The sequence below is a fragment of the Globicephala melas genome, chromosome 7 (assembly GCF_963455315.2).
Source record: "Globicephala melas chromosome 7, mGloMel1.2, whole genome shotgun sequence".
NCBI classification, from domain to species: domain Eukaryota; kingdom Metazoa; phylum Chordata; class Mammalia; order Artiodactyla; family Delphinidae; genus Globicephala; species Globicephala melas.
Genome location: NC_083320.1, coordinates 102,509,096 through 102,536,424, shown reverse-complemented (window position 1 = coordinate 102,536,424; position 27,329 = coordinate 102,509,096). Strand labels below are relative to the sequence as shown.

At 52.5% G+C, this 27,329-nt stretch overlaps 1 protein-coding gene across 1 annotated transcript; it reads left to right on the top strand.

The window, feature by feature from the left end:
- Positions 1 to 3,153: 3,153 nt before the first annotated feature.
- On the top strand, positions 3,154 to 7,473 carry EN1 (engrailed homeobox 1). The gene is made up of 2 exons (XM_030840402.2): positions 3,154 to 4,057; positions 7,157 to 7,473. Exons 1-2 carry the CDS (start codon positions 3,154 to 3,156, stop codon positions 7,471 to 7,473), a joined length of 1,221 nt encoding a protein of 406 aa, XP_030696262.1.
- The last annotated feature ends 19,856 nt before the right edge of the window (positions 7,474 to 27,329 follow it).

The window sequence follows — 27,329 nt, the reverse complement described above, 5'->3', positions numbered from 1 at the left end:
GCGGCTCCAGGTGCCGAGCATCCGGAGAAGGCTTGGCCTGGGGGAGGACCGGGGTGGGGGGCGAGCCAGCGCGCAGAGCACCGCCTAATCCAGCCGGAGCTCGCGGGCTGCGGGTGCATTTATCATCCCATTACTGTAACAAATCCGGGCTCCACTACATGAAAGGTAAAATGAATTACCGACGTTAAGCCGTCAATAAAGTCATTTCTGTAAATGGTGTCTCCAAAGGGCCGCCGCATTATTCAGCTGGCTTTATCAGCTGGCTGGAAATTACGTGGAGGAGCCGGGCCGCGCGGCGCGCGGGGCCGCTCACTTTGATTAAGCGTCTTGCCAGCGCGATGTGACAGAGCTTTTGACCAGGGTTTTATTCACAGGCCTGTGATGAACGCCAAGCTGATCAGGCGGAATGAAGAGTAATTAAAACCTATAAATTATCTTCCGCAGCCCTTCTCGAGGCGTCTCCTGCAGGCGAGATAAGGCGTCGAGACCCTATTTACGGCGCTGAAAGGGACCGCAGCGCACAAAAGCTACGCGGCTAAATAGGATATTGATAGTGTCCTAATTAGAATTTAATTAAGTACCCACGCTCGCTTGCGGGATAAAGATTTCAATTTTGCGAACTTAAATATAAATAAAATCCCACCCCCATTTCGGGGAGAAAGGGTGGAGGCACCGGGAGATTTCGGGGAGCCCTTGGGTGTAGAACTGAGGAGGACCCGGGAGGTGCAGTTGGAGGCCGACTTGGGAGGTTTGTGTAGATCACGTCGGGCCTGCTTTAGCGCAGCGTTTCGGAAAGTGGTTCTCGCTGCCCCCGAGCCGCCGAGAAGGTCCAACTAGGAACTCCGAGAGCCCGAGTTTCGGAAGACCCTCGGCTGACCCGAAGATGCAGCCAGCTGTACGAGCTCCCGCTCTCCACCAGCCCCTTTGAGAAACTTCGGCTAGGGCGGTGGTTCGGCTGATTGTGATTTTTCGTTTTATTTTCTTCCTAACCCTCTGTGACTTTTCTGGGTACAGGGGATTATTTTGCATGTTTCCGCTAGACAACATCCCCAAAGAGATCCTTACTCCGCTGTCCCAGTTAAGGATGGTGGTCAGAGCGAGAGGCTTGCTGGAGCTCCGAGACAACATCCCCGCGGAGGCCTCAGTTGCTGGAGTTTTTCCAGCTACTCTCGAACCGAAGGCTTCAGCACACAGTCGGATCCTGGCCCTCCGAAAAGGCTCGTCAGACAAACCCCGCAGATGTCCAATGCCTCACTTTCCCCTACCCTGTCCCTCGCAGTGGGAAAACTTTTGGGGTGCCTCGACCAGGAAACGGCGAAAAAGAGCCCAGCGACTGGAGATGAATCCCTGTGAGCGTGGGAGCGGCGGGAGCCCCTGCAGTTCCCCCCAAAGCCTGGGAAGAATATTCTGGGCTAGAACGAGAGGCCTCCACGGAGTCGGGAGCAATCCTAGGAAAATCTGGGCCACCGGGGGAAACTCGCTGTCCAGCAGGCTAGGGCAAATACCTGGGGTGCAGTACTTTTACTTGCTTGATTTCACTTTGCAGGGAAATCTAACACGGAGGTTGCCCTGAGCCAAAAGCCGGGGCCTCGCGGGTATCCGCACCCTGACTTGCTTGGCCTAGGGGCCGATGGGACAGCTTCGACTCCAGCGGCCAGGGAAGGACTGGCGCTCGGGCTCTCTCGCGCCCTCTGGGCCTGGCTTTACGGCGGCAGGACAGCTCTTGGGGGTTGTCGAAGGTCCCGCCAGGGAAAGGCATGGGTACGGATATCCCGGGAAGGACACGCAGTGCAGCCGGCCAGCATACACTACAGACCTTCAAACAGACGGTGCTAGCTAGACGCAGCTGGCCTCGGGGTTTGCTATTTGTTAAAAATAAACTGCTCCTCTGAAAGTAACCAAATCTAGGTCTGTTTCACATCTCCGACCCTCCTCGTCTCACCCCTCCCCCTCCACTACACACACACACACACACACACACACACACACACACACAAACATACACCATACAGGCACACCCCGACAGAGACAGCAACCTTTCACCCTTAATAACAGCAAGAAAAAGCCAGAGCAATAAAATAAAAGTCTGCTTCTTAGGCATGGGGGTTGCCAAAAGAGCCGATTCTCCTGTCTCCTGACCCTGCGCCCGGCGCGCACGCACCCGTAATCCTGCATTTCTCCAACAAGTTGTTTATGGAGTTGCTTCCCTATTTGCCTACACCCCGAAATCCAACACTCCTCGGTCTATTTTGCCCGTTCCTCGGTCCTGGCCTGAAAGAGGGGGAGGGGCTCGGGTGCGGGTTGGGGAGGGCGGGCCGGACACGCGGGGCCAGCGCCGCGGCGCCCCTGTCCACCAGCGGCCGCCGCCCCCGGATTATTTATCCGCAAAGTCCCGCGCGCGCCTATTGGGCCGAGGCCCGGGTGTCAGCGCGAGTCCTGGCTCGCCATTGGCCCCGCACACGTGCGGCCCTGACTCACGTGCTTCCGGTTTGAAGGCAAAAAGTGTGCCTGGGTGATTTTTTTTTAAGCGAGAGAGTTTGAGCAAAGATCCGAGCTGTCAGAGATTTGAAAAAAAAAAAAAAAAAAAGAGGCAGCCCCGGCGCTGGCGGAGACGCGCTCTCCCTGCAAAAAAAGCAAAGGCGATTAAAGGCGCTGCCAGCCTCGCGCTCTGGGCACAGCTGAGCGTGACACTCGGGGAAGTCAAACCCCTCAGTACTGCCTAGGAAGATGGCTAGACTTTAAAGACTATTTTTTATCTTTAAGAAAAAAAAACCTTGGAGATTTTTTTCTTTTTTATTGCTTTCTTTTTCCTTTCCTTTTTTAATTTTTTTCCTCTCTTTTTGGCCGTAGCTTACTCCCCATTTAAAACAAATCATTGAATCTGGTTGCAGAAAGAAAAAAGAAATAGCCAAGTGTCTCCATATCTGGATGTCTACAAATTAGAGGGAGAGACAGCGAGATCTGCTCGATAAGAGCGAGCGATCCAGGCCAGGCGCCTGGGCTTTTCTTTCTGCACCCGCCCCGTGCCTTCGCTGGGGCTTCGCCGGCCTCCTTCCTCCGCGCACCCCCACGGGCCGCTGGCAAAGTGGGGTGGGGAGCGAGGCGGGGGGGGCGGGGGCCGGCGCGGCGGCCGAGGCGGCGGGGCGGCCGAGCATGGAAGAACAGCAGCCGGAACCTAAAAGTCAGCGCGACTCGGGCCTCGGCGCGGCGGCGGCAGTGGCGGCGGCGGCGGCCCCCGGCAGCCTCAGCCTGAGCCTCAGCCCCGGCGCCAGCGGCAGCAGCGGCAGCGATGGAGACAGCGTGCCGGTGTCTCCGCAGCCCGCGCCCCCCTCGCCGCCCGCGGCGCCCTGCCTGCCGCCCCTGGCCCACCACCCGCATCTCCCCCCGCACCCCCCGCCCCCGCCGCCGCCGCCGCCGCCGCCGCCGCAGCAGCAGCATCTCGCGGCGCCTGCTCACCAGCCGCAGCCCGCGGCCCAGCTGCACCGCACCACCAACTTTTTCATCGACAACATCCTGAGGCCGGACTTCGGCTGCAAAAAGGAGCAGCCGCCGCCGCAGCTCCTGGTGGCGGCGGCGGCGGCGGCCGGAGGAGGCGCAGGAGGAGGTCGGGTCGAGCGTGACAGAGGCCAGACCGGCGCAGGTAGAGACCCTGTCCACCCGCTGGGCACGAGGGCGCCAGGCGCCGCCTCACTCCTGTGCGCCCCGGACGCGAACTGTGGCCCACCCGACGGTTCCCCGCCAGCCACCGCCGGCGGAGCGGGTGCGTCCAAAGCTGGGAACCCGGCGGCGGCGGCGGCGGCGGCGGCGGCGGCTGCGGCGGCCGTAGCAGCGGCAGCAGCAGCAGCAGCGGCCAAACCTTCGGACAGCGGCGGTGGCAGTGGAGGCGGCGTGGGGAGCCCGGGAGCGCAGGGTGCTAAGTACCCGGAGCACAGCAACCCGGCCATCCTGCTAATGGGCTCAGCCAACGGCGGGCCCGTAGTCAAAACTGACTCGCAGCAGCCCCTCGTGTGGCCCGCCTGGGTCTACTGCACGCGCTACTCGGATCGTCCGTCCTCCGGTGAGTACCCAGCCCCAGGCTGCGCCGTGCCTTTCGGCTCCGCGGACGCCGCCCCTAGAACTCTTAGCCTCCGGGTTGGGGAGAGCATGCCGGATCTCGGGCGTTCTCTTCTCTCACGCCTGCTTCCTCCTCCTTGACCTCGGTCCCAGTCACAGTCGAGCATTGCACCCAGTTTTGCGCTCCTGGATTCTGCGGCCACCTCCCGGGAGGCTACAGCTCAGGGCACGGGAAGCTCGATCCTTCGGTGTTGAACTCCGAGCCCTTCCGGCCTTCTTTGTGTTTTACCTTTATTATTCTTAGGAAAGACACAAGCAATCATTGCTTTTCCGTCCAGGGAAAGGGGTTTTTAGAATCAGCGAGAAGGTGGGCCTAGAAATCTGGGTCTGAAATCCCGCCAGCCTCGTCCTGCGGAGGCCGAAATCGAACAAAGCTGTCATTAGAGTAATAATCTTCACTTTGTGTTCTTACAGACACAAACACCATATCGATATTTTCTGCGGAGAGCTCACTTGCATAGAGATAGATTTAAGGAGACACAGGAAGAGAGAGAAACGCGTCAGATCGCTGTCCCTCTTCCCCAGGCCGGGTAGCCAAGAGAATCTGACCCGGGTGGGTGGAATTCAGGGAAGGGCAGTTGCTGAAACGGTGGGTGCCGAGAGCCCCTGGCCCCTGGTTTTCTAGAGCTGACAGACAGACAGTGGGAGAGAAGACAGGTCAGGCTCAGGTCAGAAAGCTGGGCCGAGGGCATGAGAAGACCCCTCTGCCCCAGATTCTCCGAAGCACGCCTCGCACATCCTCCCGGCCCTGCCCCTTCCTTCTTTCACTCCTTCCTTTCGCACGTCTGCCAGATAGCAGATTTCTGTCAGCCATAGGCCCGTTTTTCTCGATTTTCCTTCGGCCCTTTACCCATATACTCCTTGCGCTTCGAGAACCCCAATCTGAGACCTACTGTGGGACAGCCGCTAGGCCCCGGGAGAGGAGGCTGCGGCCTGCCCGCCTCCCCGGACTGCAGCTCCCGGGAGACCGGTGGGAGCCAAGAGGAGGGCAGCAGGGGTTCTTGGCCTCCGATTGGGGTTCCGGCCACCGGGGTCTGGCAGGAGGCAGGGTACGGCGTAGCGGTGCGCCGCTCTACTCTGGCTGGTCTCCGCCTCCGCACCGCTGCCGGCTGCGCGCGGATCGATGCGCGCTATCAGCCCCCGCCATCTCGAGCCCCGTTATTGACACGGGCTCCCTGAACCTCCGAAAAGCTGCTTTGATTGACTCGCCTGATGGATAGAGTGATTGAGCTGTCAGGCCGTGAGGCTCGGGCTGGCCAGGAGGCTACGATTTTATTACAAGTGTTCCTCCCTCTGCGCGCGCGCGCGCACACACACACACCAACAAAAACAACACTCTAACCACGTCCGGGACGCACAACGCGCAAGCAGGGTCTTTCTGAGGATGTACACATTTCCTGGGCCATCTCTGCTCGCTAGGCTAATGACTACACTACACCAAGGCCTTCCTCCCGTCCCACCCCGCCTCCCAGTGCTTTCTGCACCGGGCTCAGGAGTGGGCCTTGTCTTTGTTCTTGGCTGCTTTCTTCTTACGAGCCTGGGGAGGCAGGGTGCTGGCTCCTTCTCCTGCATGAGCAGTTCAGGGAGACGAACCCCAGCCCGGACTTGCGGGGCGGCCAGGCCTGGACTCTTTTGTCACAGGACAGCTGGTGACCCCAGCGCTGGTCTGCCCCAGAAGCCAGCTGCCCAGTTTGCCCCTCTGTTGCTAGGTTTGGAGATGCCGGGGAAGATGCTTCTTCCAGACAGTTTTATAGGTTAACAGCCCTGACAGGGACTTCACTTGACTCAGGAAGCTCCCATAAGCATGACAGGGCCCAGCAAGGAAACTCCAGGAGGCTTGGGTGTGCAGGCTGATGGGCAGAGGTGCAGGCTTTAGAGTCAGCTTCCTGTCTTTTCCCTTTTCTCCTCAGGGCTGGGCTCCATGGCAGCCCTCTTCGCAGACTAGGTTCTGAGGGACACTTCACTTTCCTAGGAAGGTTTCCTGTGGCCTCTTCCTATACCCGTCTTAGAGGCAAAGCACAGATTTTTGTCGGGATTGCCCCACTCTCTGTGTCCCTCTGCCCCTGTTTTGCTCGTGGATAAATAACCGTGCAAATAGGTGGGCAGGGAAAGCGGCTCTGGCTTGCTTTTGTTATTCAGTCTTCAATCCTGAAATTGCAGCTTCTGTGTCCAAAAGAGAGGTGAGGGAGCCGTGCCTGTGCTGCTGGGTACAGGCATGGGGAGGGCCCTCTCTTTCTTACTGGCACCATCCAAAGGACAAAACAGAGAACTCAGGGCAGGGCACGTGGGTAAGGCATACAACCGGGTGAAGGCCTTTTCTCCCTTTTCAGGGAAACGGGTGGTCAGCGTCTTCCTGGGACCCTATAAAAGGGCTTCGTTTTAGGCCACAGGGACAGAAGAACAGGTCGAGAGAGCAGATGCTGAATACTTTGGAGCTAGACAGGTCTCTCACAGCGCCCTCCTTATCCCCTTGTTTTCTGGAGTCGATAGCTACAAGCAGATGGGGTCTTGTTGTAGGTGTGTGGGTGTAGGTGCGCTTCTTGAGGAGGGGGAGACGATTGGCTTTCAGGCTGGCGATTTCCCCAGGGCAATCCCGTCCTAGTGTCTTTACTACTACAGTGTTGAGCCTCTTTTTATTCTGGGACTGTGAAGACAGCAGGCCCCCGATCTCCAACTCTGGGTTGGGCTGGATGGAGCTCCAAATATCTCTCCATCTTGGACTCTGTGATTTAAGCCTATCACACGGCTCTCCTGTGCTGAACTGGGGTGTGGGTGCACACACAACTTCGGCCAACTTGCCTCCGTGACCCTCGGGCATCCCAGAGGGGAACCCAGCGACCCCAGGAGCCAGCCGATTGATCTAGGGGCTAGCGGGCGAGGGTGATAGGTGGGGGGCGGCGGCAGCGGGGCCTCGGCTAGCGCCCAGGCAGCGTGGGGCGCGATCCCCGCTCGGCTCCGCAATTCTCACGGCTTCCTCTGCCCTCTTCCCCCTCCCCTCTGCCCTCCGTCCCCACCTCCCACCCGTCCCTCTCTGCCGCTGCAGGTCCACGCACCAGAAAGCTAAAGAAGAAGAAGAACGAGAAGGAGGACAAGCGGCCGCGGACGGCGTTCACGGCCGAGCAGCTGCAGAGACTCAAGGCGGAGTTCCAGGCGAACCGCTACATCACCGAGCAGCGGCGGCAGACCCTGGCCCAGGAGCTCAGCCTCAACGAGTCCCAGATCAAGATCTGGTTCCAGAACAAGCGCGCCAAGATCAAGAAAGCCACGGGCATCAAGAACGGCCTGGCGCTGCACCTCATGGCGCAGGGACTATACAACCACTCAACCACTACGGTCCAGGACAAAGACGAGAGCGAGTAGCCGCCGCCGGCAGGGGCCGCGCGGTCCGGCCGCCGCGCCCGCGCCCCCTCCTGGTACCGCCACCGCCGCCTTGCCGGCCCCACGCCCGGGGAGAAATAATCAGCGCAAAGGAGGAGGAAGGGAACAACAGGGAAAAGAGAGAGAAAGGGGTCCCCAGGACGGAGAGTCGCTTTGGAACGAGACATTTTTCCAAAGGGAGAAAGACTTGGACAGGTGCTATCGAAAAATCAGATCAGTTCTCTCTTCACAGTATAAGGGACGACACTGCGAACTCCTTAAAGCTCTATCTAGCCAAACCGCTTCCGACCTTGTATATATTTAATTTCAGGTAAGGAAAAGAATTATGTGTAGCGATCTCTATTTGCTGGACTTTTTATTAATCTCCTTTATTATTATTGTTATAATTATTATAATTATTATAATTATTTTATCCCCCGCCTCCGCCTCGCTGCCCCCGGCCCAGTTTCGTTTTCTTTTGAATGTTACTGCTTCTCCGGTGCCTCCCGCCCCGCATCGCTGGCCCTCGTTTCTCTGGGACTTTTCTTTGTGTGCGTGAGAGTGTGCTTCCTCGCGTGTCTGCCCTTCTCCCGGCCCCCTCTGTCGGTCTGTCTGTCCTGCCCCCCACCCCTTTCGTTTTCCGGAGACTTGTTGAGAAATACGACCCCACAGACTGCGAGACTGAACCGCCGCTACAAGCCAAAGATTTTATTATGTTCAGAAACCTGTAGTCTGAAATAAAGTGTACACTGTGCTCACGAGCGGCTGGCGGCCCTCCTCTTTGCGGGCTGGGGAAGGGCGAGGGCGCAGGCACACGGCGGCCCGGCGCACAGCGCGCGCTCACCGGGCTGGGAGCCGCGGCGGCTCGGCCGAGCCTTAAGATCCAACACCACACAATGAATACGGGGTGCCAGGGGGGCGCGGTGATAGGGGCGGCCCAGACCCGGGTTTGGAGGCCCGGGTTTGGAGGGTCTGGAGGGACACTCTTGGTCTCCGATTGCCTTGAAAGGAGCCCAAAGGCCGGAACCCCCCAGTCCTGACTTCGGACACACTGCCGGGCTCTCGGGGCTGCCTCCCGCGCAGAGCCAGGACCAGCCCGGCTGCAGCCTGCTCTGGTTCAACCTGCTCCTCGCTCCAGCTTTACTTCTTTTCTTTCTCTGTCTCTTTTTTTCTGATACGAGTTTTGCTGGAGGTTTTCTCCTCTAGAAGCAGAAGGCCTTCCCAGGGCAGGGCAGCGGTGAGGGGCTGCCTCCCCTCCTGAGCGAGGGGCGCCTCGGGGCTGCCTGGACTTCCCGCTCTTCGTTTGGAGAAGTGATTTTGTTGACGAAACGGCTGGTCGAGGGCGGCACACGAGCCTCGCGGGGCTCGGAGCTCCTGGCTCCGTAAAACCGGGAGAGGAGGCCCGGATGCTGGGAAGCTATGCAGAGCGGCAGCCCCTCGGTCAGCTGCCGGATCGCTCTGTGCCGCGACCTCCGACGTGGGCACAGGCCTGACTCGCCCCTAACCCAAAGCCTAAGCAGGGTCCCTTTCACAATCCCAACAAAGCCTGGCTTGCTTTCTGACCGAGAGGGGCGCAGACACACGCCCCCCGGACCCCCAGGACCCCCGGACTTCATAGAGGGAAATGTCTGGACACTTGCCCCAGACCCTGGTGCCTAGCTTTCTTGGGTAGCCACGGGACCCCGCCATTCAGGCACTAGGGGGAGGAAGAGGAGGTCCCTTCTTATCTCCCTTTGCTCCAGGATTTTGTTTGAATGGTAAATTCTGTTCTCTCCGTTTTCCCCTGTCTTCTGTAGTATGTATGTATGTACCTGTACTCGTGTGGCCAGATACGTAGGTGTCCCGAAAACCTCATGTGTATATGTGATCACGTGTAGATAGATATCGGTGCATCTGAGTACCCTACGGGGTTTTGTGTATTCCTGCATGTGTGAGCATTACGCAACTGGGTGTTCATGTGTCTGTAATTAGATGCACACTTGGATGTTTGTGAGTCCACAGTGTGTGTGCATGTGCTTATTTGTGTTTGCAGGTGTGTTTGTGCACACATGGGAGCTCTGCTTCTGTGCTCTTCCCTTGGGTTTCTTTCCTGTTTGTTGGATTGATTTTTGTGAGAAGTGGGAGTGACCAGTCAGTCTGCCGTTTTTCTTGAAAAATTCCCCCCGATTTGGGCCTATGTCTGGGGGAAGTGACAGTGCTAGGTACCAGGTCTAGGAAGCCAGAGGACCGTTGAAGTCCCTGGTCAAGGCCTGGGGGGGTTGGGGCTCAGGGACCTGGAGTTGGAGAGCATATTTGACATTGCCATGGGTTCCCAACTTTACTGCAGTAAATCTCTTTCTTCTATTCCTTTCGCACCTTTCTGGGGTGGATGGAGTAACCTCTGCACGTAGTAGGTGCTCACCCAATCCTTGAGTGAAGAGTTAGAAGCAGTAAGGTGGGCTCTTCCCTGGGGATGGCCCAGGTGAGTTGTTTTCTAGTGGCTGGAAGTACATCCTTTGCTTTTCTCGGGGAGGTGGATGCAGGGGAGGAGCCTGCAATCTCCAAGCTCTCCAGGGCTTTGGGTTAGGGGGTCTGAGACCTGAGGCCCAGGGTACCCCTTCCCGAATCCAGACAGCTCAGAACATCAAGACGTTTCCCGGCCACATCCAGATACGATGTTGGGGGTGCCCAGTTCTACAGAGAAGCTTACTGCTCTGAATGCCTGGAAACTGGGCTGCCCTTCCTTCTCCCTTCCTCAATGTGGCCCCTTAGGGTACCTACTCCCCCTCAAGATCACTAGATCCAGAGCCTGGGGCAGGGGCCAACTTGAGCAGCAACTCCAAGAAGCGTCCTGTTCCTTGAGGCTCCACTTTCTCTCTAGCAAGGGATCAAAGCCAAGAGTTCTCCCTCTTCACCCTGGGGAAGAGGGAGGAGGTGGTCACCTCTCATCACAATTATATTAGTAAAGTGTATACATGTGTCATTACTATGTAATTTGATTTCTGGCCCATTATCTCCTTTTAGCCAATCTCTATGGGTAAATAGAGTTTTCTTCATTTTTCAGAGGAGGAAACTGAAGCTCTGAGAACTTAAACATTTGGTCCATGCCTCCTCTGTGCCCCTGTGTCTCCCTCTTTGTCACATCTACTCATTACAACTGCCTTTTTTCAGGAATCTGACCAAGGCCCTGAGGTCATCGTCCAGAATGACTTTCCTATCTTCTCTCACTCTTCCCCTTCCCCACTGGAAAATCCTCCTTATTGGGGCAGAAACGAGGGAAGGAGGACTCTGGTCATATCTCTTTTCGTGCACCCCTGCTAAAAAAAGAAAGTAATAATAAACATAAACAGGCATCGATTTCTCTGATTTATGGGGCTGGCTTAGCCAGCTGCCGGTGTATTAAAGTCTGGGGCTGCATCAAAATAAATACTGCAGTGTGCTATCCCAACTTCCTCATTTTCTACCTTTTTTTTTTTTTTTTTAAGATTGGATTGAACCATAAACTTAAATCTTCCTCAGCCCAGGAGGAAATACACACTAGCCAAGTCTAAACAGTATTGATCCCTGGCTCTTTCTGAGGGCAAAGGTCTCTGTTTTCTTCCTGGAAACTCCCTTTCCTTTGGTAGGGTCAAGAAGAGGACGAGTGGATGGGGGTGGACTAAAGAAGGGGTGTTTGGGTGTGTGGGGCTGCGTCGCAGGACTGTGTTAGCTTGTGTGTGTGTGTGTGTGTGTGTCGTATTGTGTGTGGCCGTTCACGCAGGGGTGGTATTGAGTACATTTATTTGCGCTTGGGATGTGGAAGTGTGTGTTTTGAGTGTATGGGTGCCGATAACGATTGTTTGGTGCTTGTGGGTGCGTGTATATATGCCCAGCTCTCTGGCCCTCTGGGCCAGGCAGCCCAGGATACAGAGAAAGAGTCGCCTGCTAGCTTACCCCCTACCTGGCCGTCACAGCCCTGTCACCTGTGACAGGGCTTCCAGAGATGATATCACCGGGGAGGCCACTGTGCCCCAATGCCCTCAGTAAAAGGGCCTAACTGCAGAGGTAGGGGTGAACCTGGCTGACTCCAAGAGGCCGAGGCCAAGGCCAGGGTCAGGGAGGCCCTCCCCAGACTCCTTGCCCCGTGAAGGTGTCTGCCGTGGCTTCTCTGGGGGGGCCATCACTTCCTCCAAAGGAGGAACTTCTTTTCCTCTTCTTGAAAGCCATTGCTCTGGCAATATAAGCACCCCCTGAAGCAGCCGTCTCCTAGCTTTGCCTCACAGCCTGGGGCCCGTTTAATCTGGATGTCACCATGGGTTACATTGGAAATCCTGTTCACTCCATCTGGGGGGAGGTGGCAAAGGACTGCTTCATCCCTCATCCCCCCCGCCTGGGACTTCTGCTGTCTCTGGCTTTGAACCCAGGTGAAAGGGTTGTGGAAACCTGTGGAAAGGGGCAGGGTTGGGGACTCTACCAGCCCTTTACTCCTCCCCAAATGACTTAGGCCAGTCACCTAATGCAGTCCCATTGTTGGAGGGGTCCTGCAGGGAATCTTGAATAAAAGGTCTCATTTAACTAGGGCTCGGGGCAGGGCGGGGATGGAAGGGAATGGAAGTGTGGGATCTGGGAGGGAAAAGTGCCTTCTACAGGAAGTGAGAGGCAAAATCCTGACATCTCCTCTGAGTCCAGTAAGAGCCTCAGTGTGTCACTGAGCGGTGGTACCAATGCACACGCAGCCACACAGAATACGCGCACACGCTTCCGCCGATCGAGGTGCACAGAAATGCACTCACTCGTGTGTATACACGTACACATATGTAAACTATGTACACATATACGAACAAGTATCCATGGGCTGACACCTAGAGCTGATGTACAGAGGTGGGTTCCTAGCAAGCACATGGCCATTGCCCGGGTAGAAGTTTTTGGCACATATATATACATGGTCTAGGAATACACCTGCTGGTGTCCAATATACACCTGCATGCCCCAGCTGGTGGGCTTTGCTCCTAGCCAGTGCAGGGACATTGTTTCCAGGGCTGGGGACATACCTGCCTGCCCCCTCCTTTCCGTGGAGGCCACCAGGGAGAACTGGGGCTGAAGTGGGTGGATTGATTGTATGTGGGTGGAAAGACTGGGGTCAAAGCAGCCCTTTCCTCTCCCCAGAGATAGCTGTGGCTGGCTGACTCTGGGCTCAGACACACATACGCTGCTACACCTGTCTCCGTCCCTCCCTCTCTCCTGCCTACCCTGCACCTTCCCAGGTGTACCTCCTGGGGGTGGAGCAGGCCCAGGGAAGGAGGGGGCAGACTTCTGAAACTGATTTCTCAGAGATCTGGGTAAGTCCTGGGCCATTACAATTTGCTCCTTGAGCTTGCTTCTAAATGCAGCCTCTCCCAGAGATACCCACTCTGGAGGTGGAGTGGGTCCCTCCAGTCTGGAATTCTCCCCATCCATAGATATGGTGTGGGTTGCTGTGAGGACATTTGGGAAGATTTCAGGTTGCAATAATAGAAGACTCTGGGTCTGCAGAAAAGCAGAGATTCACTGTGGGTGCTCAGACGCACACATCTTATTCTGAAGAGAGGATTCGGATCCACCGCTCCAGACTCAGGTTTTGGTTACAGGGGAATGGGGTGAGGGGAGGAGCGCTGTGCAGGGGGGAAGCAGTGAGCACAAGCCTCCCCGCTCCTCAACTCTGCCAGGGGATGGGGTGTAAACGCCAGCAACCTTTTAGGGATTAGCAGCCACCAGAAGATTCCTCCCAGGCCCCACTGCCACGCAAGCACAGGGGTGGTGGGAAGCGCCGTCCTGACTGTGCTCAGCCTCCCGGTGGTGGCCGGAAGACCTGGACTGCTGGCACCCCAGGAACAGCAATCACAGCGCAGAGGGGAAGGAGACCCCTGTGGGTAAGATGGAAGGAATCCAAAGAAGAGAGGGACCCAGTGGCATTTAAAATTCGGCAATGACCACTGCGAGAGCGGTCTAGGGCCCTGACAGAGGTCAACCGATTCTGGCTGAAAGGCCCACAGTTGTGCCATCCGAAGATGCCAACGCAGTGGTGAGCTTGACCGATAAAGCTCTGCTGCTGCCGCGCGTCTGCATGGGGCCGGAGCGAGGCGGCCATTAAGAGTCCCAATATCATCCGAGCTGAATATAACGTAGATACTGAAGAAAACTAAAGCAAGTCCCAGCAGCCACCTCAGCAGGTCCCTCCCTGCCCGACACCCCCTCCCCCCCCCCCCGCCACTTCCACGTGCAGGACTTGTCCATTTGGTAGGGTAGAGGCAATTCAGAAGATGACACTCCCAGAAATTTAAAAATAACAACATAATCGCTATTTACTGAGAGCCATCGTCGCACATTGCTAGTAGCCATTTGACACAATGTACTTTATTCCACTTCACACCCTTCTTTGAGGCGGCTAGTATCATCCCCATTTTACAGATAAGAAAAACGAGGTCCAAGGTCACGCCAAACCACATTAAACCTTACAATGTAATTATGTGTCATAAAATTCCGGGACGATTCCCACGGCGCACTATCAAGTTTCCGCAGTAAGGAAACTTCAGCACAAGGTAGGGAGAGGCATGGATTTGGGTTAAGGACTATTCTCTCTCTTCTGGAATCTTAAGTAGGACTAGTCCGCAGCCCTCACCCTCACCCTCCCCTCCTCCCTCAAGCTAGTAACTCACGTCCGAATTCCTGCTCTCAAACCCCACTCCAGCCGGCTGGGTCTCAGGTTAGGCTCCTAGGAGGTTCCGATCTTTTCCCCGTTATGATGAACCCCTGCACCCACCATCAGCAGTGCCCACCCTCACGCCCTCCTCTCCCCCCTGAGCCCAGGCTGGGTCAAGCTGACGCAGCCCTCCCAGGGCGTCTCGTCCTTTGGTCTTACTCCAGCCGGGCTGCAGCTGCCTGGGCCCAGCGCAGTCCGCGGAGGGCGCGTCGCAGATGCACTTCCGGTCAGCGCAGCGACGGCTGTAGGCCCGGACTGCCCAGGCCAGTAGAGGCGGGCTGGAGATCGGGGCGCATCTGGGGCTCGCCCTCCCTCTAGAAACCGCGAAACCCCAATTCTGCTGGTCCGGCGCGGGGCGCGGGTCCTGCCCACCGGCTCGTTGGCCACGCCGAGGGGAAGGCCGCCCCGGCAGCTTACTCGCGCCGGGCTCCTGGCAATGGACGGGGACCCGCGCTCCGGCCGCAGGCGCCGACGCTCCCCGCCCGCCCGCCCGGGTTCTCTCAAGCGACTGTCTTTGTACAGTTTCGATTTGTGTCTAGGCCGGGTTCGCTTTACTTTCGGTCATTTCCTATGGGCTTCCCGGCCCCCGGGGTCCTCCTGGCCCTCTGCTCCAGCGTTTCCGTTTTCGCTCCGGAGGCTGCCCTCCTGCGGCCAACCCCTCTGGCTGCGCGGACCCGGCCTTCGCTGAGAGTGTGCCGGGGGCGTCCCTTTGGCTCTCTGCCCTCCGTCTCCTTCGGTCGCCAGCCCGGCTCCCAAGTTTGCTCCCCAGACTGCCTCGCTCCGCTGTTCTGAGCGAGGCCGGGGCGTTTCGACCTTCCGCTCCCCTGCCGGGGCAGGCGCGTGGAGACCAGCGCTGACCTTGGAGGCGGCCACGCTCCCCCCCTCCCCTCACCGTGTTCCCCTGTCACCCCCGGCCCCCCTTGACTCCGGGGCTACCAAGTCGTGGCCACTGGGGGAGCGCCCCTCCCCTGGCGGTAACGCGCAGAGGCTTTTAATCTGGGCTGCGCAAACCGTGTCTCGGAGCGGCCGGGCCTGGGGTCAAACCAGGAAGGAGGAGGGGTGGACCTCAAGGCTGTGGAGACCCGACTTTATTTGTATTGTTTCAACTTGTCCTGAACGGTTAGACGAGGTGCGCCCTCGCGCACACCCGCTACGGGGATCCCAAACCCTCGCTGGCTCGGCTGCCTGGCTCGGCCCGCCCGCTCGGCGCCCTGAGCGGCCCTGGCTGGCCCGGAGGCCCTGGCGTCCGAGGGCTGCGGCGCCTGCCTCCTCGGTGCCTGGCTGGGGCGGACCTGGCTCGCGAAGGGCCGCCACCTGCATTTTCCCGGACTAGGTGAGCGCCTTCCGAAATTCCCGATGCGGGATCGTTTTTTGGGGGCGAGAGAAAAAGTTGCAGCCGCAGCAGCAGCCCTGCCCCCTGCCGCCTCTTCCCACAATAAAGACCCACCTTTAGGGCGCAGACTTTTGCCCACCTCCCCTTTCCTTCCTTTCTGGAGATATTTGGCCAATTCGCTTTCCTAGGCACAGCTGTGGTTTCCCGCTCGGGTTAACTGTCTACTTGGAATTTCTTTAAAACTAGCGCAGTCAACTTGCCCTCGATCTACGTCTTTTCTGGGCGGCGCCCACCCAGGCCCTGCAGAGCTTCCAGAAGGGCGCGGCCGGCAAGGCGGGCGCGACAGTGGCCGAGGCCGGGCTGGGACGCGGTCGTCGATCCTTTGCTCGATTTCCCCTGCCTCCTCCCTCAGCAGATTGAGCTCTGGCCTTCACTGCTCGTCTCCCAACTTCAGGGTGGGTTCAAATGCGCTGTTCTCAGCCAGCGGAAACCAAGAGCTCCTTCGGGAATGGGGACGCAGATCCCACACCTGCAAGGACGGCCGAACCCTGTTCCATACTCATCGGGCCTCGGTTTCTTATCTGTTCTCCAAAATGCCCTCACAGGGCCGACCTCATTGGAGGTGCAGAGTGCAAAGTCTAGCGTTTGTGGCTTTGGGGACTGGCGCGGTAGTGAGGGGCCCCGGGTGCTGGGTGAGTGTAGGGGAAGGGGGTTTGAAGGATATAGCCTGTTCTACACTACTTTCATTCAGCTAAAGTGAACAGAGTTCTCTTTCGGGGATAGAACCGTTGGGGACCCTCGGACAGGTCAGGGCCAGGGGATTCGAGGTGGGGGAGATTCTGAGTGTTCTGTGCACCCCACGTGCAAACTTGGGCCCCAGATAGAAGCGGCCACGGGCTGAAAGTAACCAGAGATGCGCGGGGTTCTGGGGAGGCGCCACCACAGCTGACTCCTGCCTGCCCTGAGAAGAGGACGCCTCTGCCCCCAGTCGTGGCCGGGTCGCCACGGGGCGTGCTCACTTTCCTTTCTCCAGGACAACCGGTAGAGCCTCCCGAGTTTGAATTTGGCCCACCAATCCAAGCAAGTCAAGACCCGCCTGGAGAGGCGAGGGAACAGTGGCCCTCCCTCCCACTTCTCGTTTCTCGGGGTGGAGAGGGGACCCCTCCCCTAGAGACCCTCTAGATCCAGAGTGTTGATGATCATTACTTTAAATTAAAAGTCCCCTTTTCTCTTTCCGTCTAAGCCCCAACTTAGTTTCAGAGAATGAAGCGTGAAAGCTCTTTTATGGAGATTACCGATGCTTCATTTATTCCCGCAAATGGCAAACACGGCCCCGCAAAGCCCGAGCAAGCGAGCTCCTTGTCCCGGATTCTCAGCCGTCTCCGTGTTCACAAGCTCACTTGGCTGTGAGACCGCCTCGTTGGGGAAAGACCCTGCAGTGGGCTTACCTAAGGAAAGGAAGAGCTGTTTGCTGGGGCTGCAGACAGCAAGCTCCCCCTGGCTGGGGTCAAGACCTAGCTACAGACCCCTGACTTCAGAGTCGAGGGATGTGAGACCAGGGGAAGGGGGGGTGTCTAGAGTGTCACCCTTGAGGACCCGAACTTGGAGTGCACTGCAGGAGAGAGCCAGGAGACACAGTACCCGCTCCTGACCTCATTCACTTTCTCATTCCAGCCCTACACTAGCCCTCCCTGACCCTGCTTGGCCAAGAGCTTGCGTCCACAGTGACAGCTCTCTGGCCACAGTTTTATTTTGATGCATATACACAGCCTCAAGGGCAGGCTTGCCCTCAAGGGCACTCCCCTCTGGAAAGGGTGGGTCGTTTTGGAAGTGGATCCAGAGCCTTTCTACCTTTGGTGTCCAAAACTCTCCTAGTGGCCTGGTGGTTGCCTCCTCCATAATCAGGGATTCTTTGGTCATTTCACAAAGAGGCAGTTGGAAGGAAGTGAAATGACCTCGGGGTGGCAGGGGGGGAGGGAATGATAGAGGGTTCTTATTCTTTTGAGACAGAGTAAGGAAGTTTGAAGAGGAAAAACTATACTAGAAGGAGAATGTCCCAAGTTCAGGCTTAAATTCCTTTGTGACATTGTGTTATTAACTGCAACACAGTGGTGGCCCCCATATTCCAGCTATCCCACACTGGGGGCCCCTCCAACACAAAGGCTATTGTTTGCAAAGGGTGTGGATAACCAGGAGGGACCACCAGCCCTTCTTTCTCTCACCTTATCCAGCTCACAGGTTGCAGGGAAAGTGGAAGTTAGCTCTGCTTTTGTTTTAGAGGGGTTTGTTTTTCTTAAGGCGCTATCTTATGGAAGTGTGTGTGCAGGACTTGCTCTGGGGTATCAACACAGACCAGCCTGGAAATAATGCAGTTTCCCTTATTAGATGGCTAGTGACTTGTCTATAGCTTGCAAGGGAGTCAAGCCCATGTAGTTGTTCTTTCTGCCTTTAATAGACGATGACTCTTTCCCCACGAAGGTCCTCAGTGGCCAAGAGGGGCAGTCTAAGTGGATCTTTGAGAGCGAGGTCACCCCGCAGAGCCTGGGGAGGTTCCACTGATGTAGTGAGGGAAGGCAGGGCTAGCTGGGTGGGGACGGGGTGTGACAGGAAGTAGATGTGATGACACCGCACCAAGTCAGGGAAGGAGAAAAGAAGGCTTGCTTCTTTCATGAACAGTTGCCCACTTTCATTAATTACTCAGTCATTTTAATGTGAAAGCAAACACCAAAATGCGCTAGTGCCCCTTCTGGATTGATGGCCTGCAAAATTAGAGGAGGAGGGGACCAAAGAGAGAGTAGAAGTGTTCGGGAGTCTTCAAATCTAGAGGGTTGTTTTTGGTTGTCGTTTCTACCCCCTCCCCCTACCAAATGCCTGTAGTCATGGTCAGTGAATTGAAAACTTAAAAGTATTCCTTCACGAGCAGAGGTTGGATTCTAATGATGACAAACATCGGAGGGAAAACCTCTGTTGTGTCCTGACCAGTTATTCAGTCGCTCAACCTGACTTGAGTCAAGTGCCTGTGATGCCCTAAGGTGGGCACCAGTGGGCTGCACTCCCAGTGTTCCAGGTTTCCATGTACGTGTGGTACAGCCCAGATTCCCAGATTAGCCAAATGAATTCCTGAAGGCTGGCTGTTTGGAATATTGTAAACACAATCGGAGCCCATCTCTTAATTTTAATAATGTCAGAGGCAATACCTGTGGGACTGTTTTTGGTTGGTTAACTTAGCTGAATTTATGATCTGTGAAATAGAAAACAAAGGCAGGTTTAGATGCACTTACCTTAGTTTATTATGTCAGTAGCTTCAGGAAAAAAAAATTATTTCCCTACTTTTACCACATAGATCTGTTCGGGTTGGTAGAGTAAACCACAGATTTACAGAATTTAGATATTATATTCTATTTTCCTTGATACTTTCCCTCCTCATCCTTGTATTTGTTCTCAGGGGCTATCTACACACGTGCCTGATTTTTTTTTTTTTTTTTTTTTTTGCGGTACGCGGGCCTCTCACTGCCGTGGCCTCTCCCGTTGCGGAGCACAGGCTCCGGACGCGCAGGCTCAGCGGCCACGGCTCACGGGCCCAGCCGCTCCGCGGCACGTGGGATCTTCCCGGACCGGGGCACGAACCCGTGTCCCCTGCATCGGCAGGCGGACTCTCAACCACTGCGCCACTAGGGAAGCCTGTGCCTGAATTGTTGATGGATTTTCCTGAGAAATATGGCTGTACGGAGCAGTCTCAAGCAGTTTTCAGAAGTGTAGACTTGAATTTGGAACAGGGCGTTTAGAGCTGGGAGCCAGGGTGACTCCTGGCATTCTGGACATCATATAAAACGTATGAAGCGAGAGGGGCATGGTTGAAACGATTCCAGGTCTGTTTGGGGGCAATATTCTTCAGAGTTATTATTAAGAAAAATACCTTCTTCAACATAAGCATCGCATTTCTGTATGGGCAAAACTTGGGCAGAAATTTGAAACATCCGACTGGGGCCATTTTATGTTAAATTGCTTGCGGTAAGTTCACCATTGAAGTTTACATTCTTGGAATTCTAGGACTCTTCCTGGGATTCTTTTAGGAACAGTCTATACATGTAAACCAGTTTAAGTAAAAATGACACAGTGAATGAAATAAGAGTTGGTTGAAGTCAAACAGCAATGTGGTTGTTTAAACTGCTTCCTCATCTTATCTAGACCGTACTACAGCAGGTCTAGAGCAGGCCTGTGGCCAATCCTCCTGCAAAGTGTACCATATGTCCCCAGCTTCCTAGAGTTTGATAGGGTGTAGGTAAGGGACAGACTGGGGGGACTGATACCCCAGAACTCCCTTTTAAAATCAAGTGAATTTACCTCTAATGAATACCTTTCATAAAATCCCAGGATGCTGACTCTCAGGGGAGGAATTCAGAGCCGGCCTTTGAGTGGAAAGATGACTCGTTTCTTTTTGGTTGGTCCTTTTAGGCCCCTCATGAATGTGTACACATTTCGTTCAAGAGGTTAAGGTGCTTCCGTAGAGGCTGCACATGAACCGCTTCAACCTAAGGGAAAGTCCCTTTTTTCTTAATTTCTACAGTTAAGGACTTTATAAAAGAGATGGATCTGTGTACTTTTCCTTGGAAACCCTAGACGGTGAGCTGTCAGCCTCTCTGCGGGGCGGAGATGCACAGAGGTGGGACACCAACGATCAAACTAAGTCCCAGAACCACCCAGGCTAAAGATGAAGAAACCCTCTTGGATGTTCTGACTCGATATCCTTGGCATCAGGACAAACAAGTCATCATAATCCTGTGCAGTTTTTCTAAACTTATCTTGGAGTCTCAGCTCTGACATTCAGAGAGGCAATTGCCGAGTGAAAATGGAAGTTTATGCCACTGTTTGACCACCTAGGCTGTTATTTATTTATTTTCCTCTTTGGGACGAGTGAAGGGATGTAAGAGGAGAGAATTTCTGGGAATCTTCCATGGTAGATATAAGGCTGATCTTTTTTATAAAAATGGAGTTTGCTGTTTAATAAATAAAACTCCACATGTCAGTCTGGGAAATGTGATGTTTCTTTGAATGGATAAAAGATTGATGAGGCGTTGGATCGTGGGCTGTGTCGGGTACAGCTTCGTTCTGTTTCTAGATTCACGTTCGTTCGGAAGAAGGCAGGTCTCCTCCCTCAGGTAACTCAGGGTTCTGGTTAGGCCTCGCCTGTGGGCAAGCTTCAGTTTCAGAGGCCTTCATGGGCCCAACGAGATGTGCAGACTTCAGGTTCTGGGTCATTTTTTTCTGGTCCTCAGAGTTCCTGTCCATACCCTCCAGTTGAGGTGGAAGGAAATGGAGACTAACAACTTTAGGGGAAAGGGGTGGAGGGTGCCCTTGAGCTTACAGTGCTCAGTTTAGACTGTTTTCTTTCCATCACTTCTTGGGTCTGAATGGTGGGAACTTTCTATCTGGGAGAGAATTATTTCTGTGCACAATTGTCAGTCCTGCCAGGAAAGTTATGGCTGCCCTGTAAAAGGGGACTGACTGCCTGTCTCCCTTTGTCCTAGGTTGGGAAGGCCTCCTGGTCAATAAATACATATTAATCATGTAAAAGGATTGACATGCAAATGAAGGGCACCACTGACAAGCCCTGGATGGCAGAGGAGAAACCCTCTGCAGCCGTGGTCCTGGCTGGAGGAGGCCAGGGCTGCCCCAGGCTCTTCGCTGTGTGCTTTCTAGAGGGTTAAACATCCTTTTCCAATAATTATGTGAAAGAGTTCATTGAACTGGAGGTGGCTTTGGGATATTTTGCTTGCAATCCTTCTTAGCTCTGCCCAGTCTCCAGATTTTTTTATTTTAATTTAAGTCTGATAATAGGCAAGCCACCCTTTGGATCGCCGTGTCTCTCGGCCCAACTGTAAGTCTCCAAAGGTACTTTGTTCTTCTGATCAAAGAAAAGTTGAACCAAACAGAAAAAAATGGTTAAAAGCTTAGCTGAATTTTTTGAAGAATGCGTGATGTTGCAGGAATAATTATTAGTTGCCATTATGAATTACTGCTTATAAAATAGCATGTTGTATATCGTTATAGCTTTCTTTACAGAGCAAAGACACTACAAAATAACCTTGGTATAGGCAGGACTAGGTTTGGTTCATATTTTTCTATGTGCGTGACACCTGTGGGTATATACAGCCCACACAATGATTTTTAGGTTACATGTGACCACTGGAGAATATGATTTGTCGTCAAGGCATATATTGAAATCTTTTGCTGTGAAGACAAAACAAAAATGCTTTGTTATACGTTCCCAGCAGTTATCTGAGGTGGATATAGTTGCTTTACCCTTTATGAATCATTAGAATATACGAAAATATTTTAACTCCTCTGGTAAACTAAGTCGTTCTATATAATGAAATAGAAGTGAAGGGAATTATTCGAGCCGGTGGATGATCTAACTTTGATCTTCCTTTAGGGGTATGTGATGTGTTAGGAGGTGGATAATTGGTATTTAGACTCTTTAGGCTTCGACTTATGCCTCTAGGTACTTGCCCGCTGAGATGCATGCATTCAGTAACTTTGGAATTGGACCACAAGCTGATTTTGGTAATATTCCTGCTCGGGTTTGTAGGTGTCAAACTGGGCCCTAGTTTAGTAAAGACGATGGACGTCTGGGGTTCTGGCAGGTCAGGCCCTAGGAATAGTTCCTGAGGTCGTGTGTGCGTGGGCCTGGTGGCTCTTTTTCTTTTGTGGTCTGTGTCTAATCTTATCTAACGCTCTGCAACTGAATAACAGATCCAGCCACAGCAACTGGGGGTGGGTAGGTGGGGCGGAAGTGGGAACCTAAACTATCTTCCTCTCCTGGTTGGAAGCACTCACCGTGATGCCCTGTGAGTTAAATGCATCTGAGGATAACTGTGGGACCCCGGTCTTCATGTATCTGGAGCTATATTAGCGCTGACCAAGATAGCGATTTGCCAAAACAGTTGCATTTTCCTTTTAAGTGAAGTCACGAGGATGTTTTTGGATGGAGGCTTGTTGGCTGTGAAAATCAATACCCAGTTCAAAATCAAGCACTAGGTCTCCTAAATTCTCACTACAGACATAGTCCGCTTAATGCAGTTTGCTAATGTTTATCTAGATTCTAAGTGAATCGAATATTGCCTAGAATTCGAAACTAGCGAACATGTTGTCTCCTGAATTACTCCATGTGCGTGTGTGTTGTGCATGTGTAAAGGAGGAAGTAGCTACTGCCAGAGATAAATTATTTAACATGATTTTCCTGTATTGTGAAGAAGCAGGCTGAGCCTCATTTTTTGGATTATGATTTGTTTTATGAAATGCTTATCAAATGTTTTCCAAAGATTAGTTTAATTTTAATTAAATAAACCTTTCTCAAGAGGAGGCTCCCAACTATTTCTTGTACCCAGAGGCTAACGTACTTGTTGTTTTTAATTATTTTCTGCTGTTACCCAAACTGCTTTGGGTACTCCCTCCCAATTAAATCAAAGGCACAGGTTCCTTCTACACAATATGTTTAATATTTAATTTTAATTAAGTTAATTAAATTGTTTATTTAATTTCATGTGCATTATTGTGCATAGAATAATGCAAAATTCATGATCTCAAGCATTAGGGTTGGGAGGTGAATCAGAGAGCTCTCAAACAAGCTAATTACAGAGCTTAGAGGAAACTTCCCTTTCATTCTGAGGGGAGACCTCCTGACATAACCTGAACTTTCTCTCGCAGTGTTCCGTGGCCGGAGCTGCTGTGGGTTTGGAGTTGTTGGCCTCTTTAGTCCTCTTGATCTTGCTTTGCAGTTTGCAGCTCAGCAGCTGCTCAGCAGAGGAAAGTGTACGTGCGGGCATGTACTTGCTGTTGTCACAGCTCATGCGCAAGTGACATTTTCTACTTTGCTGAACAAGGAGCCACCAGCACAGAGCTCCTGGGGAAGGACCATTTTCTACCAAAAGGACACAGTCGAAACTTCAGTCATGTCTTTCCCACTCAGGAAAGGCCCGTTCTAATGGCTTTGAGCTGCCTGATATATATATAGGCCAGTGCTTAAAAATGCGGAGGCATGTGGAGGGGGTTCACCTTTTGATTGGAAGCAGCTCCTTAAGTATGGGGGGAGGCGCCCACCGGCCTGGCTCAGTTTCCATTACAGTTTGCATCTTCAGGGCATGGTTTTTCAGGCATGTTTTTATCTGCACAGTGCTAGGCTTAACTGTCTCTCACTAGAACGCTTAGCTCTTAAGAAATCTGTCTTAACAGACATAGAATTTAGAGACCAATAAAAGCCCGAAGAATGCTTAGTTTGCTTTGCCATCTCTCCCATCTGACTTTTCTCTAAAACAATGAACTCTGGAGCAAAGAGTCAGAAGCGCCTGAGTTGAAGGAACCCTCTGAATTTTGAGGCATTTTATTGTCTCCCTTCCCTACTTTCCTGACTTCTAAATAATGACACTATTACTATCGTGGCCTGGCACTTGGGACATCTGAGCCAAATCTTCCCAAGCTGACCTCATGAAGTCACTAAACTTCTTTGCGTTTGGGGGTTTTGCACATCTGGGCCACGGTTGACTATTTACGCTTATCACCACACTATAAATTTTTTTTTTTGTGGGTTGGGGGGATAGTTTCTTTCTGAAAGCCTTCTGCTTATGGAGACTTGTAACTGTACTTAGTGAAATATGAACTTTCATGTGATTAGCTCAGCTACTGAGAAAAAAAAGAGAGAAAACAACTAATGGAAAGAAGGAAGGAAGAGAGAAAGAAAGAAAGAAGAGAGAAGCTACTGTCCCTAGGTGAGACCGTTTGCCTTTTCAGTAGCCACCTTACGTGAGAATGAAGCTGCTAAAAATAAACTGTCTCTTCGTTGTTTGCTTTCTTTCCCCTAAAGCTGGTTTTGTTTCAGTAGATTAAATATTATCATAAAAGTAGCTGATGATGCAGTAAATTAAAAATCAGTTTGTGGAATATTTTTTGAAAACCATTTCGCTTCTATGGCATTTACCCAGTTGGGGCAAACAAAAGCATTTGTCAGGAGGAATTTTTGCTGTAAATAAGGGTTCAGGAAATACTGAGAAGCACAGTTAGCCAGAATGGGGGACAAAAGGGTAAAAAACTGAAAACGGGACCCAGAATTTGGAGAGAGATTAATGTTGCCTTGCTACACAAAGAAGAAATAATTCATCCTTCATTTATGTTGCACTTCGGTGAGCTTAAAAACATGTTTAGTGCAAAACATAAGCCCTTGTAGCTGCAGGAAATGTATCTGAGGACAGATGCAGTTGAATTTGTGGGGCACTGCTGTGTCACTACGCTTAGCATCAAATTATGAATTAAACAAGAAGAATGAATAACAAATTAGGATTCGCCTAAGCTTAGCTTTGTGCAGTGGGACAATGAAAATTTATTTGAATTCTATTCCTTGATGAGGTTACAGATTTTCTCCCCAACAGAAGATACACGTTAATACTGTGGAGACAATTATCAGAAGTTCATTTTCTGTGCACATCTTAGAAACCTTTTCAGGGAAACAGAAAACTCCTGTGCAGATCTGGATTGTAGAAAAACCCTTACTCTGTAACCCTTTCTCTGTAATGTAACGTATTCTGTGGCACTCCAATGTAGGAATGATTTGTTAAAAGTATTTTGAAGGATGGTATTAGAAATATGGAAGCTGAGTTGTGTGTGTGTGTGCGAAGACAACTGCTAGAGTTTGGCTTTAGGAGTTCTCCAGCAGGCTGAGAAATGACGGGCTTCTTACAGCTGGGCTGTTTGTAAAAAAAAAAAAAAAAAAAAAGACAAAAACCCCCATGATTTCCAAAGCTGACTTTGCTTTTAAAAGTACAGTCAACTGTTTCTCCTCATCTAACTGGAACCGGGAAATAATGTGCTGCTACCCTCACTAATGCCTTCACCACATGCTGAAATTGGGGTGAAGAAAGGAAAGGTTGCTGGAAAGTTAACAAGAGAGCAGACGCACAGACAAGTTAGATATACCGGGAGGAATTTCTTGCGTGGCTGGATGTGAGAAAACTTTTTAAGCCCTTAATGGAACCCATGTGCATCATCATTCCAAGCTTATTTAAGAGACTAAATAGATAGACATATAAAAAGACATAAAAATATCACCTGGGCACACACTTAGGGCATTTTGGAAAATTAAACAAAACCTAACCCAGTATGACTGATGACTCTTTGCTACATAGGCGCGTGTTACACCTAAATGATGTTGCTTTGCTATTTTTTAATCAACTTTTTACCTTCCAAGAGTTTTCGATTTACAGAAAAATTTGTGAAGATTGTTGCCTTAATTTTATTTTTACAATAGCGGGGAGGGTACCTCTTCCTGCGTACATTCTCAAGAGTCAGAAAGCTTCCTTCTGAGGTTAGATACAATGTAGTTTGTGTAACTTTATCAGGGCTCCTGTCTACCTTGAAGAAGAGGCAGGGGCTTCACACACAAACTCAGTTTTGAAAATAAAATAACAGTTAAGTGTATTCAAATAGTGTTTTTCTTTTCTTTCTCTTTTTTTTTTTTTAAGCTAGGTTTAGTTGAAGGACCAGATTTTCATGAATTGTTTTCATGGAGGTGCCTCGTGCTTGTACTGCCTCCTAAACATCCTAGCCTGTTTGCTTCTACAGATATAGTTCGTGTTATCTTGCTGAGTCTCTCTTGGTGTCACCTTTGAGATTCTGACAAAAACTGGGGCACAACCTGAAACCCAGCCTCCTTTCACCCCCTTCCCCTCCAAGTCCAAGGAAGATCTGTGCACCTTCAAGGCGTGTCCCGTGCCCCAGCCTTACTAAGTCTGTTCAGAGGCCTTGAGCAGTACGTAGCTAATTTACCATGTTAGGTTTTTTTCTCAAAATGGGCTTCATTTCAAAAGTTGAGGGCTAGGGAGGTAGTGTTCCAAGGGGGAACCCCTCTTGGAAATCAGTCACCAAAATCCCTTCTGAGAGGTTTAAAAAAATATCCCACTGATTCCCTCCTCCCGCTGCCCCCTCCCTCCCTCCCTGCCTTTACCCCAACGTGCTAATCACATGCAGGCCAGAGGCAGGAATAGGCTACCTGGCTGCAGCCCAGAGGACATTTTATTTTATTTACAGATGAGCTGTTAACCCCTGAAATATGGATTCATCTGGAAGCTGTGACACAAGGAAGGCTAGCCCCGTTTGGGCAGCTCCAGCCCAAAGCTGCGATAGTACTTACCTTAATTAGCTGTGTCATTCAGAACAGAGCTGGCCAGCCACAGGGGCCGCCCAGCGCCCTCCCAGCCTTCCCACCGAGGTGACTTCCTTAATGTGTGCGCAGCCCAGTGCCTGGCCACGGAGGGGATTCTGCTCCAGCCCTCAATAGAACCTCGCTACTTTCACCTTTCACCAAGTGGGGCTCCAAGGTAATGACCTCAGACCTGGGTTGGTACTCTCTATCTGCCAATACCCGTTGACCTCTTTGAAGCAATGACTTTTAAAGTATATGCCCTTGTTCCAGGAATACTGCAATTGCTCAAATCTCTTAAGAGCTTCCCTTTCCGAAGTTAGTTTACAAATCTTATATTCACACACACACCCCATCACAGACACATAAATGGAGTCTTGTTATTTTATATCTGAACCTCACTGTTGCTCAAAACTCACTTGCCTTATTCATCAGACTTGGCTCAGAACGACTTTCAACTCTTGCCCAAACTCAGATCCTCCCTGAAGGAGGAAAATTCTCCAGCACTGAGGATTTTCAAAAGACTGTGCCACAGGCTCTGATGCACTTCTAGAAGAAGGGTTCTTAGGACTTTTAAGCATGGCAGTGTAGTTAGAATAAAATATAAGTTTCTGGTGTGTCTCTTTGGAAGCGGACAAGAT